Source organism: Myiozetetes cayanensis, unplaced genomic scaffold (genome assembly GCF_022539395.1).
Source record: "Myiozetetes cayanensis isolate MyiCay16 unplaced genomic scaffold, myiCay2020 scf6-25, whole genome shotgun sequence".
NCBI lineage: Eukaryota > Metazoa > Chordata > Aves > Passeriformes > Tyrannidae > Myiozetetes > Myiozetetes cayanensis.
Genome location: NW_026087853.1, coordinates 43,746,391 through 43,761,092, shown reverse-complemented (window position 1 = coordinate 43,761,092; position 14,702 = coordinate 43,746,391). Strand labels below are relative to the sequence as shown.

General features: G+C 40.0%; 1 protein-coding gene across 2 annotated transcripts in view; it reads left to right on the top strand.

Annotated features, from left to right (window-relative positions):
* The window catches only part of LRP5 (LDL receptor related protein 5), a 134,986-nt gene that overhangs the window by 95,943 nt on the left and 24,341 nt on the right, over positions 1-14,702 (top strand). For both annotated transcript variants that reach the window (XM_050335104.1, XM_050335105.1), the window contains exons 8-11: positions 9,847-10,063; positions 11,609-11,898; positions 13,882-14,108; positions 14,445-14,629. In XM_050335104.1, coding sequence (XP_050191061.1) covers positions 9,847-10,063; positions 11,609-11,898; positions 13,882-14,108; positions 14,445-14,629 — 919 coding nt within the window. The remainder of the gene's footprint in view (positions 1-9,846; positions 10,064-11,608; positions 11,899-13,881; positions 14,109-14,444; positions 14,630-14,702) is intronic.

Here is a 14,702-nt window from a genome sequence, read left to right as displayed (position 1 = left end):
TTAATAGTGTCTTAAATAAATGACTGATGTTGTTGCTTATCCCAAGTGACAGTGAAGTGCAGGCAACTTATCAAGGCAGGAGGTCTTGTTGTTATCTGTTCTTTCAGGAGACACATTTCATCAGTGAGAGGGCTTTCATGTGTCAGAACTGCATTGCTTAGTTCTGCAGGAGCTAGCAGTGAGGCTGTGTTAACACAATACCTTAGCCTGGCCTCTGTGCAGCTGGTGATACTCCAGTTAACTGGACAACCTAGTTTGGGTTACTTTCGCTTTGTTGACACACACTACATGGTAGTATGTAAGACTGGATTTATGGGATTAGTCTAATGCAGTGTTTCTATAAATGGTACAAATAGAAGGGAATCATGATCAGAATTGGATGTTTACTTGGGCCAAGAGGTCTCATGAGATGAGGAGCTGAATGAATATTTGTAAATGCCTACAGGACTCCTTAGACTTTCGCTGTCTCCCTCCAAGGAGACATTGAATGACCTCTGCCTTTGGTTGTGTTTTAGTATTTCATCTGTCTTCCTCCGACAGAAATATTTAATGAGAGAACTTTGATTCAGTTTGATTCAGGAATAACTGAGGAAAGTACATGAGACTTGGCTATTCCATTAATAAATGAGGATAAAAGCATCTATTCTTCAAGGTGTAGTGCCATGAATAGAGGGACATGTCAGCTAATCTGGGGTCTATTCTTTTAACCTTTGACATCCAATGGAATTTCCATATGTGACACTTCTGGTGACTTAGAGCATAAGGTATTCATCATTGGACTCTTTGAAGCACTGTATGTGCCTAGCATGGTGTGAAGAGGGTATGAAGGGCTACAAGTGACTTTTGATAATTGCACTGTGGTGAGGTTAAGAAAAAGAATATGTTATGATTCTCCAAGGCAAGAGTAAGAAGCTGAGTTCTGAGCAAGAGGTCCCACTGTGCTGGACAAAACACTAGCAGCTTAATCTCAGTTTACTGTGGACAGAGGCTGACTGCATGAGACCCAGCATTGTGTGGCCTCGGGAGGGGGTCGTGACTCGACCAGCGTTTCTCAATCAATTGTTCAGGGACCTCTTATTGTCTGTAACATAAAAAATTATTTTTTAAAACATTCAAGATCTATGTATTTTTAGGTAAACAAACAAGAAGGATAAATATAGCAGTAGTATGTACTACTACATCTAGCCTAATTTTTATTTCATTAGAGGTTAATGTCAGCATGGTAATATTGGACAGGATACCAGTTTTTTCCTTGGAAAGATTGACCAGTACTGCTGCCACTTTCTGCTTCAAGATTAAGCGTAGCTGTTGTTTTTGGCATCATTTTGACTTTTTAAGAAATTCCAGTTGGCTACTGAAATTGCTGACTTGTTTTTTGGACTCAAAAGTTTACCACAAATTTTTTGTCATATCAAGTTCATTCTGGTTTTTTTTTTTTGTCTTTCCTCCATGTTGTACATATACCTTACAAATATGCTTGCGATCCCAGTATCATCATCAGGAGGATAACAAAGTAAATACTTACATGATGTGCTATTTCCACAGACTTTTAGTTGTCTGTAAAGTTGGGAAGATGTTTGGATTTGGAAAGGAGAAAGTAAAGATCTTAGGGGATTATTCCAATCCATTTGAAGAAGAGGGAAATTGTGAGAGAAGTGAGGAAAAACTTAAGATACATGAGTTTTAAAAATATTACTGTAAAAAGTTTAAATTCCTCTTCAGCTTTCCCAGACTAGTTACTTAGCAGTTGGAAACACATATTGTTTTCATAGTGGGTGTTAGCTAAATTTGAGAGTTGCTGCATGCCCCTTTAAACTCATGGTGGTCAACATTTGAGAATGAAAAAGTATTAACAGAAGGTAAAATTTCCCTGAAGTGCATTAAATAAGCAGCTCCTACCTAAAAATAAAACTGGAATATTAATTCAGTAGTTTCTCCATGCTTTAAAGTCTAGCCACCAGTTGCCATAAATGATTTTTGAGTTTAACTTTTTCTGTTACATTTTAAGTAGTTTTAAAATATGTGGTCGGGTTCCTGCTTATGAGAGATAAGTTACAGAATTGACCAGGTGCACCCTTAATCCTCTGACATCCTGTAAGCAGAAAAAAGTTCTGGAAATGTCAGGCTGATGTAACTCATGGAGAACGTTTATATTTGTAAAACATAAGCAGGTTCAAAATCACAATCACATTAACACAACTTTTCCAACAAGAACAAATTTATCCATCTATCAGTGTTAGAGCTTATTTCATTTTGAAGAGTCTGTCTGAAAATGCAATACTCTCCCTGGAACTAAAAAGATTTTGGGAAATCCTAAGAGAACACTAGGTGTGATGGTGGTTTGATATGGAGAAATTAATAGATCAACAGTGCAAATAAATAACCTGTTCAAATGGTGATGATATGAGCACAAGGATAAGAATATATTTTGTTTATATTATTACCCGAGAAAATGAGAGATCACTTTAAACTACTATTTTTTATCATGTAGATTAATACTGTTGCATTTGTCATCTTCATAGGAGGTTGGATTGTTGGGGTTTTTTTAGCAAGTCTCTACTTAACTGTCTTACCTTCAGTTATAAGGTAGATTTTACATTGTCTGAAATAGAACAAAGTGTTTAAGAAAATGTGCTGGAGTGATTGCATTTGGAACAAAGTTTTAGAGTGTCCTGTCAAGAAGCTGACACTGCTAGATTGTTGAGAATTTTATTTGTAAGAGTATCAGAAAATTCTGAGTGCAGGCTCTTTTATCAATGGCTATAATTTTGTATTATAGCCACCACCTGCTTTGCTTTGCTTTGCCTGTCTGAAGGACTGGCATGACTGCCCTACCAGCCACAGCAGGCCACCACTACAGCTGCAAGACATAGCCAAGCAGCAGGGATGATTTGCCATTACTGCTGTGCTTTAGCTCCAGCAGGCTCTAAAGGTAGTTGTGAAGGAAGACTGCAAAAAAAAAAAAAAAAAAGAGATCTGACATTCAATAATCCTCCTTGGAATTTTCTTTGCTGAGCATCTCAAAGTAGCTTTTGTATTGTGGGTAAAAATATCACCCATCTGTGTAGCCATAGAGAAATATCCTGTCATGCTGTGTCTTCAGCAGTCTAAAATGACATCTTCTACAGTGAGAAATGAGAAAAAGTCCCTTAAAGAAAGGAAAAGAATATGTGAGAAATGAGTGGTGGTGTTTCACTCACTGCACATATTTCCAAATGACAAATTGTTATTCTCAGTTCACTCACGGTATTGTATAGATTGATTCTGTGTGTTTTCATGGTACACAGCTTACTCTGAATGTAGGTGGCTGATGATAGTTTGCAGTTGCAACCAATCAAGCAGTGTAAGAATTCAAAAATTATAATATAAATCTATGTCATCATCAAAAGTTGCCTGAAAGAAGAGCCACAATAGTGCATGTAAGATTAATCCATGAAATGTAATAGCAATAGAAGCCTGATGAATATTATTTGTGAGGCAGGTTTTACCAGGTAGCCAAAATATTGTCAAAGGGGCAGAGACTACTGACAACAATGAGGAACTGCTTTCTAAATTCTCAAGTGTTTGAAGCAACACTAAGACACTCAAGCAGTCTTTGCAGAAAATGACCAGTTATGTCTGTTGTCCATCCATCTCTTCTTTTTTGATTTATGGGTTCTGGTACTGTTTATTTTAATATTGTTCCATTTTCTGCTTGCCAGTGTCTGCCATTACATGCCTGAGATTTATGCCCTTCAGGCAAAAAAAAAAAAAAAAAAGGAGAGCACTTTTGTCCCAAAGCATTGATGAAAGGTGGCTGTGCTTCAGCTGTTGGAAATGTTAACGAATGGCTTATACTCAGCTGAATATAGACTGTGGTTGGTACAGACTGCTCACAGCTGTTTCACTCTTTGCTCTTTGGGGTAGGCTTCTTTACCCCTCAGAGTTTTCTATGTCATTCCATTTTTCATTGTCTTTTTCATTCCCTGTTGACTTCCCTGTTTTCTTTTCCATGCCACCCACATGATTTGTCTTCACGAGTTCTTTCTCCAGCCAAAGCAGGCTGGGCATTTTTCACTTGAGATGCCATTTTAGAGTCTGCTGGTAAGAATTGTTAAAAGCCATTCACAGAATGGCTGAGGTTGGAAGGGACCTCTGCAGGTCAGCTGGTCCAGGGACCACCTGGAGACAGCTGGTCAGGGCTGTGACCAGAACACTTCTGAATAGCTCCAAGGGTGGAGAATCCACAACCTCCTTGAGCAATCTGTTCTAGTTCTCAGTCACCCTCACAACAAAAACGTAGCTTTCCACAAGTTGTACAAGTGAAGAATCCCAGACCCACAAGTCCACTACATGAGTCTCCTAAAAATATGCCAGTCACATCATTTTACTGTTGCCAACCTGTTATGTCTGGTGACTGCTCACATAGTAATTTAGCTTGGCCCCAGAACTGATTTCTATTTGACTACAGCTTTGTCTACAACAATCAAATAAATTTTGCTTTATCTTAATGAATGAAATATAGGGGTAAGGTCTCTGAGTTCTCTTTGTTGTTCTGTCAAAAGACACCCTGTATCTAGGCTGAATAGTTGTTTTTCTCACAGATGCACCTGAAATATAACTTGACTACATGAATCATGCTGATGTGTAGAATTTAATTGCATTGTTTTACTTTAATCTTCTTCAAAGAGCCAAGAGCTTTTGAGTGTTATATTTAGAAATATTTGTTAAATCATTTGCATACATTGCAGCAGCAACTAAAAAAAAAAAATTAAAAAATCACACCTTATCACCTTACCGTGTTTTTTGTGTAATTCAGTTCATTAAGGCGTTTGATGTTGATTTCATTTTACCCACAACAGATTTTAGCTGAGCTTGGCAGCGCCTCATTAGGAGATTTGTCATTGAAGTCTTAAGACTAATCAGGGGCTTTCAGTGTGTGCTGCTGTTCAAGGGGAGCTTTCAGTGTTTCGTATGTAAAGCACAGCAGATTTAGTGTTGCATTTATCCTTTGAGATCCATTTATCAGTTATAGAGAGAGAATGAAAACTCTGAATAGAATAAAGCCTATTCTAGTCAATTTGTGTTAAATTATAAGGATTGCACCTTAAAGGCTTCCCTTTGTCTGCAGTTGGCAGATATTAAATGATGAGTATTTTATTATCTGTGCTGTTTTAATGAAAGGAGTTGTGCTTTTGGTGGGGCCTCTTTGTAGATTTTTATTTTGCACCCTGTGGTTCAAGTTACTGTGCTAGGGTAGAGCTGGATCTCTGGGAAGATGGGTGGCAGCAAAATTTGAAGTAAACACTATGTACATGTACATGTACATGTGCCTGTATTGAACTGCATGTGACAGCTCACTGTTGAAGCTGTGCTCTGGCTGCTACTAAAAGATAGTCTCATGGTTAGTTAGCACTTCCTGCTTGTCACCATGCATTAACTGCCACTAAGAGGGCGCAGTTGCCCACAGCACAGAGAAGTGCTCCAAGTCAGAGCTGCCCTTTCTGCATCCAAGGGAAGCCTGCTTGGGTTCATTGATGTTCTGCTCAGTGTTGGGGGGAGGAATGTTTGAGAGAGAGAGAGGGCAAACACTCCATGATATTCTTAGCCAAGTGGTAAGCTATTAAGCATTTTATTGCTGTCTGATTGCACATTTTGGACCTCCATTCCCACTATGTTGAACAGCCATATAATTTGTGAGTGCCACAGTAAGGTCTCACCAGAGCCTTCTCTTCTCCAGGCTGAACAACCACAACTCTTAGCTTTTCTTCATAGCAGAAGTCTTCCAGCCCCCTGATCATTTTTGTGGCCCTCCTCTGAACCAGCTCTCAGTCTTTCTTGTACTAGGACCCCCGATCTGGATGCAATACTCCAAGTGGGGTCTCAGCAGAGCAGAGTAGAGGGGTAGAATCCCTTCCCTCGACTGCCAGCCACTCTGTTTCTTATGCAGCCCAGGACATAATTGGCTTTCTGGGCAGCAATTGCACTTTGCCAGCTCATGTAGATTTTTTTCATTCACCAGTACCCCCAAGTCCTTCTTGGCAGGGCTTTTCAGTCCATTCATCCTCCAGCCTGTATTGATACTGGGCATTGCCCTGACTCCGGTGCAGGACCTTGTACTTGGCCTTGTTGAACCTTATGAGGTTCCTGAAGTTCAACAGCTTGATGTTGTCTGCAACATACACAGATGTGCATGGATTTAAATAAGTGTGTTTCTGCATCCTTGGATCCAATCTTTGCTGCTGTATTTTAGTCAGCAGCTCTAGTATTTGAATTATACTTTGGCTGTCCATATCTGTAAAAGTAGAAGGAAATGTGGTAGTTTGTTCATCATCCTGCTGATGCACTGCTGTAGGGGAAAGGGTGTCTTGTTTACTTAGTGTGGCACCAGTTTGGCTCTAGCACCTGAGTATGCATGACGAACTTTTGAACCTGCAGTATTGCCTGTGGGATTGATAGTTTTCTAAGTAAGTGAGCATTTGGGGTTTGCCTGGACATGATGTAATGACATAATTGCAGAGCCATTTGGCTTTTAACCACAAATACAGACTTTTTAAAAATGTACTCTATTTAGCTTAACAAAATAAAAATATATTAATCTTCAGTCTCTGCTACTCCATTAAGTATCAGAAGAATTGTAAGTTGATGAGCAGGCATAAAACTCCCCTGAAACTTAGTTTGCAGGAATGCTAGTGTTATTTTTAACTGTCTCCAGCAGGAGGCTTTTTGTCTGGAAGGAATCCAGAGATTTACCTTGTAGCCTGTGTTCAAATTCACATAGGCTGCTAGATAGTCTTAAAGGTCCCGTGAAGTTGTTTTCCTCTGCAGTTGAAGACGTCTGTGCTCTGTGTTGCAAGACAGTGTTCTAGTGATGATTTTTGTGTACAGCACAGGTAGATACAGGATGCAGTAGTTGACTGCTCACCTCTGCTGTTTGGCTGGAAGATCTAGAGCATGTCCTATGTGTGTGTGGTAGGTTGACCTTGGCAATGTCAGGTCCTCACCAAACGCCCACTCTATCATTCTGCTCCCGAGATGGACAGGGGAGAGAAAATACATTGAAAGGCTTGTGGATCAAGATAAGGACAGGGAGAGATCACTCAACACTTACCATCATGGGCAAAACAGACTCAACTTGAGGAAATTACTTTAATTTATGGCCAATCAAAGTAGGGTAATGTTAAATAAAAATGAATCTTAAAACATCTTCCCCCCACTCCTCCCTTCTTCCTGGGCTTGACTTCACTCCCAGTCTTCTCTCTCTCCTCCCTCCAATGGCACAACAGGACAGGGAATGAGGGCTCTGGTCAGTCCATCACACATTGTCTCTGCTGCTCCTTCCTCCTCAGAGGGAAGACTCCTCACACTCTCTCCCTGTTCCAGCTTGGGGTCCCTTCCACATGAGACAGTCCTCCATGAACCTCTCCAACGTGAGTGCTTCCCAGGGACTGCAGTTCTTCTTCATGAACTGCTCCATGTCCCTCCCATGGGGTGCAGTCCCTCAGGAACATGCTCCAGTGTGGGTCCCCCGTGGGGTCACGAGTCCTGCCAGCAAACCTGCTGCAGAGTGGGCTTCTCTCTCCATAGGTCCTGCCAGCTAGCTGCTGCAGCACGGGCTTCCCATGGGGTCACAGCCTCCTTCGGGCATCCACCTGCTCCAGTGTGGGGTCCTGCACAGGCTGCAGGTGAATCTCTGCACTCCCGAGGTCCTCCCTGGCCTGCAGGAGCACAGCTGCCTCACCACAGCCTGAACCACAGGCTGCAGGGGAATATCTGCTCTGGTGCATGAAGCACCTCCTACCCCTCCTTCTGCACTAACCATGGTGTCTGCAGGGCTGTTGCTCTCACATATTCTCATTCCTGCCTCCAGCCTGGGAGTTTTTTGTTTTCTCCCTTCTTTACTGTGTGATCCCAGAGGCACTTCCATCATCACTGATGGGCTCTGTCTTGGCCAGTTGTGGGTCCATTTTGACCTGGCTGGCATTGGCTGTGTCTGACATGGGGGCAGCAGCTTCTCACAGAAGCTGCCCCTGTAGCCTCCCTCCTCCCCAAAAACTTTGGCATGCAAACCTGATACAGTGTGCTAGCATTTAACAATTTTTTTTTTCAGATAATATTCATCTCTTAGTTTTGTTTCTCTGTATCAACTGTGTCACAGAAGAAATGCATGTTGTTTTTACAAATTTGAAAAGTACGACAAGGTTTGAAAGTGGAGATTTAGTTTTGAAATTTAGTTTGATATCTACTGTGTGTGTGTAAACATACTGAAATTCACATGCTGATTTAGAAAGATGTGGTAATTGTCACTGGTCACATTGAAAGAATTAATTTTAGGTGCTTCTGCTGTTTATTGTGTATGAACAGAGCCTTACAACTCTTTATTAAAGTTGTGGTACAAATGATGGTTGATTTTGACTGCCCACATCATTTAGGCATTTAATGGTTTAATCTTAAATTGCATTTAAGTTATAGATATTTACAATAAGAAATAAATATTGCTCAAACACTCAGCAATTTAGAAGTTGGGGAATACAGTGTTCAAAGGACCACAGTCCTTGAAACACAAGACAAGAGAAACACTGCACAATGAAGAAAGCTTAATCACCTACAAGGTACAGGTTTAGTAGGAGTCTGAATAAACAATTTCCAAATAATAGTAAAGAGGAGACTATTTAAAATCTCAATCACAAATCATGGTATTTTAAATTAGAGCAGAGCAGTTTTCCCTCTGTAAATAGTTTCTAGCAACAAATGGACACTTGACTGGATCACGCTGCAAAATAAATTGTCTTAAGTTGTGGGGGTATGTTTTGGTTTTACTATGATACTGAGCTTGATGTCACTCACAATATAAATTTTCAACCAGCACCTTAAAATTAATGTAGATACATTGCAGCTACCAATTGCAGTGGGGTGGAGAGAAATCTCAGGATTTGTCAGATACATATTTTGCCTTGATCTCATAAATACACATTCCTTGCTGTGAGTAGGAGATGTCTAGATGATTGAAAAGATGATTGCAGTTTGCATAGTAGGTGGAGGTGACTTTAGGTGTGTGACATGTCAACATTTTAATTTCCTGTCTTGCCCAGTGATTATTGATCTGATTATTAATCAGGGTCAGGATCAGCAAAATGGGGTAGCACAAGATCATTGTAGTAATTGGTTATGAAATAATTAACCAATAGCATATATATATACACACACACACACACACATATATGTGTGTGTGTGTATATATATATTTGTGGAGCTTATCCCATCTCCAATACTATTTTGTCTTCTTTGCAGCTTTACAATACGAATTTATATAAGGTATTACTTACTCCACATCTTATAGATGTTGCTTATCTTAAGAGTGAAAAAACCATAATTTTTTTATGGTATAAAATACCCAAAATTTCAGAAAGTAAGGATTTTACATGGCCTTGTTGTTCTCTGAAAGAATTCTGATGACCTCTGTTTCTTGTGGTTGAGGGCTGAAGGTCACTGCAACAATCCCTTGTTTCTGGGAAGACAGTTCAGTAGTGACATTAAGACATGAATGGTGTTGAAAAATCCCCTGAATCTCACTCTTATCCCCAAAAAATACTTGCTCTGTAGTGGTCTTTGCAGGTTTGAACTGATGCAAGTTAAATGCAAGTTGCTTAGATTTTTTCAATTGGCATAAGCCACTTTCAGTCACGTCATCTCAATATATTTCACTTTCAACAAACCTAGAGGTATGTTCTTTTGAAAGGAGCATGCTGGGAATTTCAGGAGGTTTTTCCATAAGAGTAGTTGTTCAAAATATGATTGATATTGCCATTTTAATTGTACCCACATTAAAGAAGATTATTTTTTCCTCTTTTCTTGGGCATCCCACAGGTCATAAATGTTGATGGAACAATGAGGAAAACCCTTCTAGAAGATAAGCTTCCACATATATTTGGGTTCACACTGCTGGGAGATTACATCTACTGGACTGACTGGCAGAGACGAAGCATTGAAAGAGTTCACAAGATAAAGGCCAGCAGAGATATCATTATTGATCAGCTGCCAGATTTAATGGGCCTTAAAGCAACAAGTGTTACCAAAGTGTTTGGTAAGCATGAGCAATATAGGATGGGTCTGGAGGAGCTTCTAGATGGACTTGCTTTCATAAAGCAGCTGTTGATCATTTGTAATGTGGTCTGATTTGAATAATTTTAAAGGAAAATTGCACCTATTGTTTGTCAAGTTGGGAAAATACAGTGTTGCAAAAAAAGTGTGGGCTTCCAGTTTTTAGTGACATTTGACATAAGTCTTCCACAGCTTCCACTACACTCTTTGTATTTTTGTGAGAATTTTATTTTATTCCTGGCTCTATGCTATAGGAATCATTATTTCACAGAAATGCTCCGTTTTCTGTTGCTCTTTTCTTCCAGTGCAAAGTCCCAGTGATGTTGAGTTAGCAGAATGCGTTTCACTGTGTCAGGGGTATAGGCAGAGTCAGTCACCATAACAACGTTGCCCCAAAATATGTGGCACTTATATATTAACTCTGATGCCCCAATTGTACCTAAATCTTAAAAATTAAACCTTGCCTTTAGCATGGGATCAGCAGCTGGATCTCCGTGTTCTTCCACTGCATCTGCTGAACGGTGCAGCCAGTGTTTCAGGTCCTCTGCTGGCATTCTGCAGGGAGTATGTCACAGGACCTCCTGGCTTCAGTAACTCATGAGATGCATGTTCACCACAGATTTTTCTACTACATGGAACACTAGAGTCTGGGCACAGCAACAAACAGATTCGTTGTCCAGCTGTTAAAATTACTGGGAATAGTCACAGTGGAATCACAGGCTGTCAAATTACACCCTGACAGTACATGGGTTTCTAACCTTTCAGGAAGCTGCAAGTTATGCCGTTGGTCTGAAATATGTATGCCCTAAAAAGGGGAAATGAAAAGATAACTGGTTGAGACTGATCTTGGAGATTTTTTTTATGTGTGGTGACAGTCTTTAAATACCTAAATCCTTGGTTCCAGCAGATGGAGAAAGGCAGTCATTTATCTGTTGGTCCTTACTTTCTCCTCCACATTCCCTCGCCATCACACGAAAAAATAAGTGTGAGATTGTGGTGATCTTGTTGGAACTGCTCCTGCTAATGAATCTTCTCAGCTTTAAATTAAACAGCTGGGAAAGTACTGCAGTTATCCAGCTCTTTTCTCACCCTTTTGTATCACTGAACATTTATAAAAACTGGTGGTTTCAAAGAGATACAAGGATGGAGTACTGGGCCAAAAAAACCCAGTTCATTATCTGCCTTCAGAGACTGAATTTAATCTTTGGGGAGACAAGAAAGTTCTGTTTGTAGCTGGTATTTGTACAATAGGAGGGATAGGTCCAGCTTCATAATCCTGGGTAGAAGAAAAGAATCCATCTGGAGTGTTTTTTTTTTTTTTTTTTTTTTTTTAGAATTCCCTATTGACAACCAATAGCCTTAACCTCTTTTGAAAAATTATACAGTGTTTCTGCTCACCCTCCCATGCTTCTCTTTCCCCTTTACCTTCCCAATGCATTGATATCTGTTTTGGTTTGTTTGTTTGTTTTAAGGAATTAATTAAATGCACTAATACCTGTTTTGATTTTGTTTTGGTTTTTTTTATAAGGAACTAACTCATGCGCAGAGAACAACGGAGGCTGCAGCCATCTGTGTTTCTTTACACCCCAGGAGACCAGGTGTGCCTGTCCCATTGGCCTTGAGCTGTTGAGTGACATGAAGACTTGCATCATTCCTGAAGCCTTCTTAGTTTTCACAAGCAGAGCAGCAATTCATAGGATTTCCCTTGAAACCAATAATAATGATGTTGCTATTCCTCTTACTGGAGTCAAGGAAGCATCTGCTCTGGATTTTGATGTCTCTGATAACAGAATCTATTGGACTGATGTTAGTTTGAAGGTATTACTGACGTGTGAATTCCTTGAGTATAAAGCCACAGGGCAGTTACTTTGATCTAACAAAGGTCTCTGTTACATGATCTGTCCAGCAGTTGCTAGTGTTGTCATTGAATTGCATCCAAGGAGACCCTTGGAGATGAAGACAGTTGCATTGCTGAATGCACAGTAGGATGACAGGCATCTTCCTGCTTCAAATAAAAATCCAAAGTGGCGTCTGCTTGTACTGAATGCCTAAGTCTTGGATGCTGGATGTGTTGCATCCACATATGTATCTACTGTAGAAAAACTGTTTTCATGTCACACAGTAGAGCAATTTGAACTTGGCAGCCCCCTGAGCTTTCTGTCCTCTTCCAGTTCTGACTTGAAAAACAATTGTAGTCAATATTAAGATTTAGCAAGTGAACTTTGGTTTGGTTGCTGTTTGTGGCTCCAGCTTGGCACAGAAAAGGCCAGGGAACTCGTCCAGTGTCCTCCACTCTGTGTTAAGGGCCTGCCTGACCCCAGTTCTATCTCAGTGTGTTTCCCAGAAGTTTGACACTTTCTGTGATGTTTGGTTCACATCCAGGTGTGTGCTAAAGTGAGTGTTGTGCTCTTCATCAGTGTTAACTTTGCTTTCTAAAGTGAATTAAGTAGTGGTAGAAAATAACAGATTCACTTTACTGTAACTACATTTTTATTTAGCCTCTTAATAGGTTTTCCAAAAGCAATCAAAGTTTCCTTGCCAATGTGCCCAAGCCATAATATGGAAAAGCTCAATTTTAAAGCCTGAAGGGCTTGTGCAGTTTCCACAGCCTCTCTGTGAGGTGTAATGAGGGCTGTGCTTCAGTGGTAACAGTGCTGTGGATACTTTTCTTTCAGGAAGAGTGCCAACGTAATAAATTAGTGTAGTGCAGACACAGTCACTAAATAAGTCTCACATAAGCACGTGGAGAGCAGGAGTTGAGGTCATCTTAACCATTTGTAGTGGAAAACACATTACTTCACCTGTATCAGTATGTAGATCCCAGTCTCACACTGTGCAGAACTGGAAAACATTTTACTTGTTTGTAGCCCCCTGAATTATCCAGCATGCTGTATTTTCACATATCAGGTCCTTTTCAGCACCTCTGGGTTCTCATTCCCTCTTGTCCCCCACATCCTGCTGCTTAGCAGCAGGTATTATAATTTCAGAGCCCATAATCATCTCCATTTCCTGTGGTGACCACCACTTCCCTGATCTCCTCCAGCCTCTGGTTATATGAGGATGCATTTTCAAAAACTATACTACATGATTTCTGGTTTTGACATTTACCTTTGAAATTACAGAATGTCTCTTACCATTATGCATTCATTTATCAAATTACTAAGAAATCAATAGCTGAATTGTTGGCAGGCATGAAGAATGGTTGCTCAGTGGTGATAACACAGGTGGATAATCGATCCTGCAAGTTACCATTTACCTGGCTGTTGTTTCAGTGCTCCTTGTTAGGAGGGACTTATTTATATGTGTGCAGTCCCTGCCCTATGACTTGCTTTGATGAATGTGCATAACTAAAATGCAGATGGCATCAGCAAACGTGCTCCAGGTGACAGATTACGAGAAACAATTGAATTTAGATATGTCCAAACTGAGATGTGTTTCTAAGACTTAAAACATTGCAATGAATTAAATAATTTTAAAAACAACTTCTTGTGTGCAAATAGAAGAGAGGGAGAAGGGTCAAGGAAGAATCTGCAGCTACATACTGCTTTCTGAAAATCATACCCTTTTAAAATGTCTTGGTCTGGTCATGAGAAACCACTGGCTTTCTGGAAATTCAGGTGTTTTTATCCCGAGAATTTCTGTATCTTTATTTTGACAACATAAATTAATTTTTTTAAACGTAAAATGGTTGATTTTTTTTACTTATTTCTTTTTATACACTAAACTTTGTAATCGTTATTCCTTTTTATTGCGGTTGGGTATCTGTAAATGCTGTAATATTTTTACACAATTGTTTTTCAGACCATAAGCCGAGCTTTCATGAATGGGAGCTCTGTTGAACATGTGATTGAGTTTGGGCTAGATTATCCTGAGGGAATGGCTGTAGACTGGATGGGAAAGAACCTCTACTGGGCCGATACTGGGACCAATCGCATTGAAGTAGCCCGCCTGGATGGACAGTATAGGCAGGTCCTTGTGTGGAAGGACTTGGACAACCCGAGATCTCTGGCTCTTGATCCTACCAAAGGGTAAGGGACAGTGTTGTTTTTCAAAGCTTTGTGTGCATATTCTTGTATGTGGCAAGTTATTTGGCAGCTTATTTCTTCAGCTCCGTTTCTTCAGAGTCTTTGGAAAGACAATAAACATTTCACAATCCCGTGGGTTACAATGAAAAATTAATAATTGGCAAAAATATTATTCTGCCTTTCTCTAAAAAAGGAATATTATGATACTGCACATAATCACATGGGTTGTTGGGTTATTTTTTAGGAGCTGAAGAAAAAAAATTAGAAAAGTCAAAGCATGCAGCTGAACACAATCGTACTTAGCTGATAATGCTCTTTTCGTTCCACTTCTCATTGCAGATACATGTATTGGACTGAATGGGGAGGAAAACCAAGGATTGTTCGAGCGTATATGGACGGAACAAACAGCATCACTTTGGTGGACAAAGTGGGTCGTGCCAATGACCTCACTATTGATTATGTGGACCAAAGGCTCTACTGGACTGACTTAGACACAAGCATGATTGAGTCATCAAATATGCTCGGTAATCTAGTGTTACAGTACATCAGCCAGTACAGAAATATGCACTGACCATAGTAAAGCAATTGAATAATATA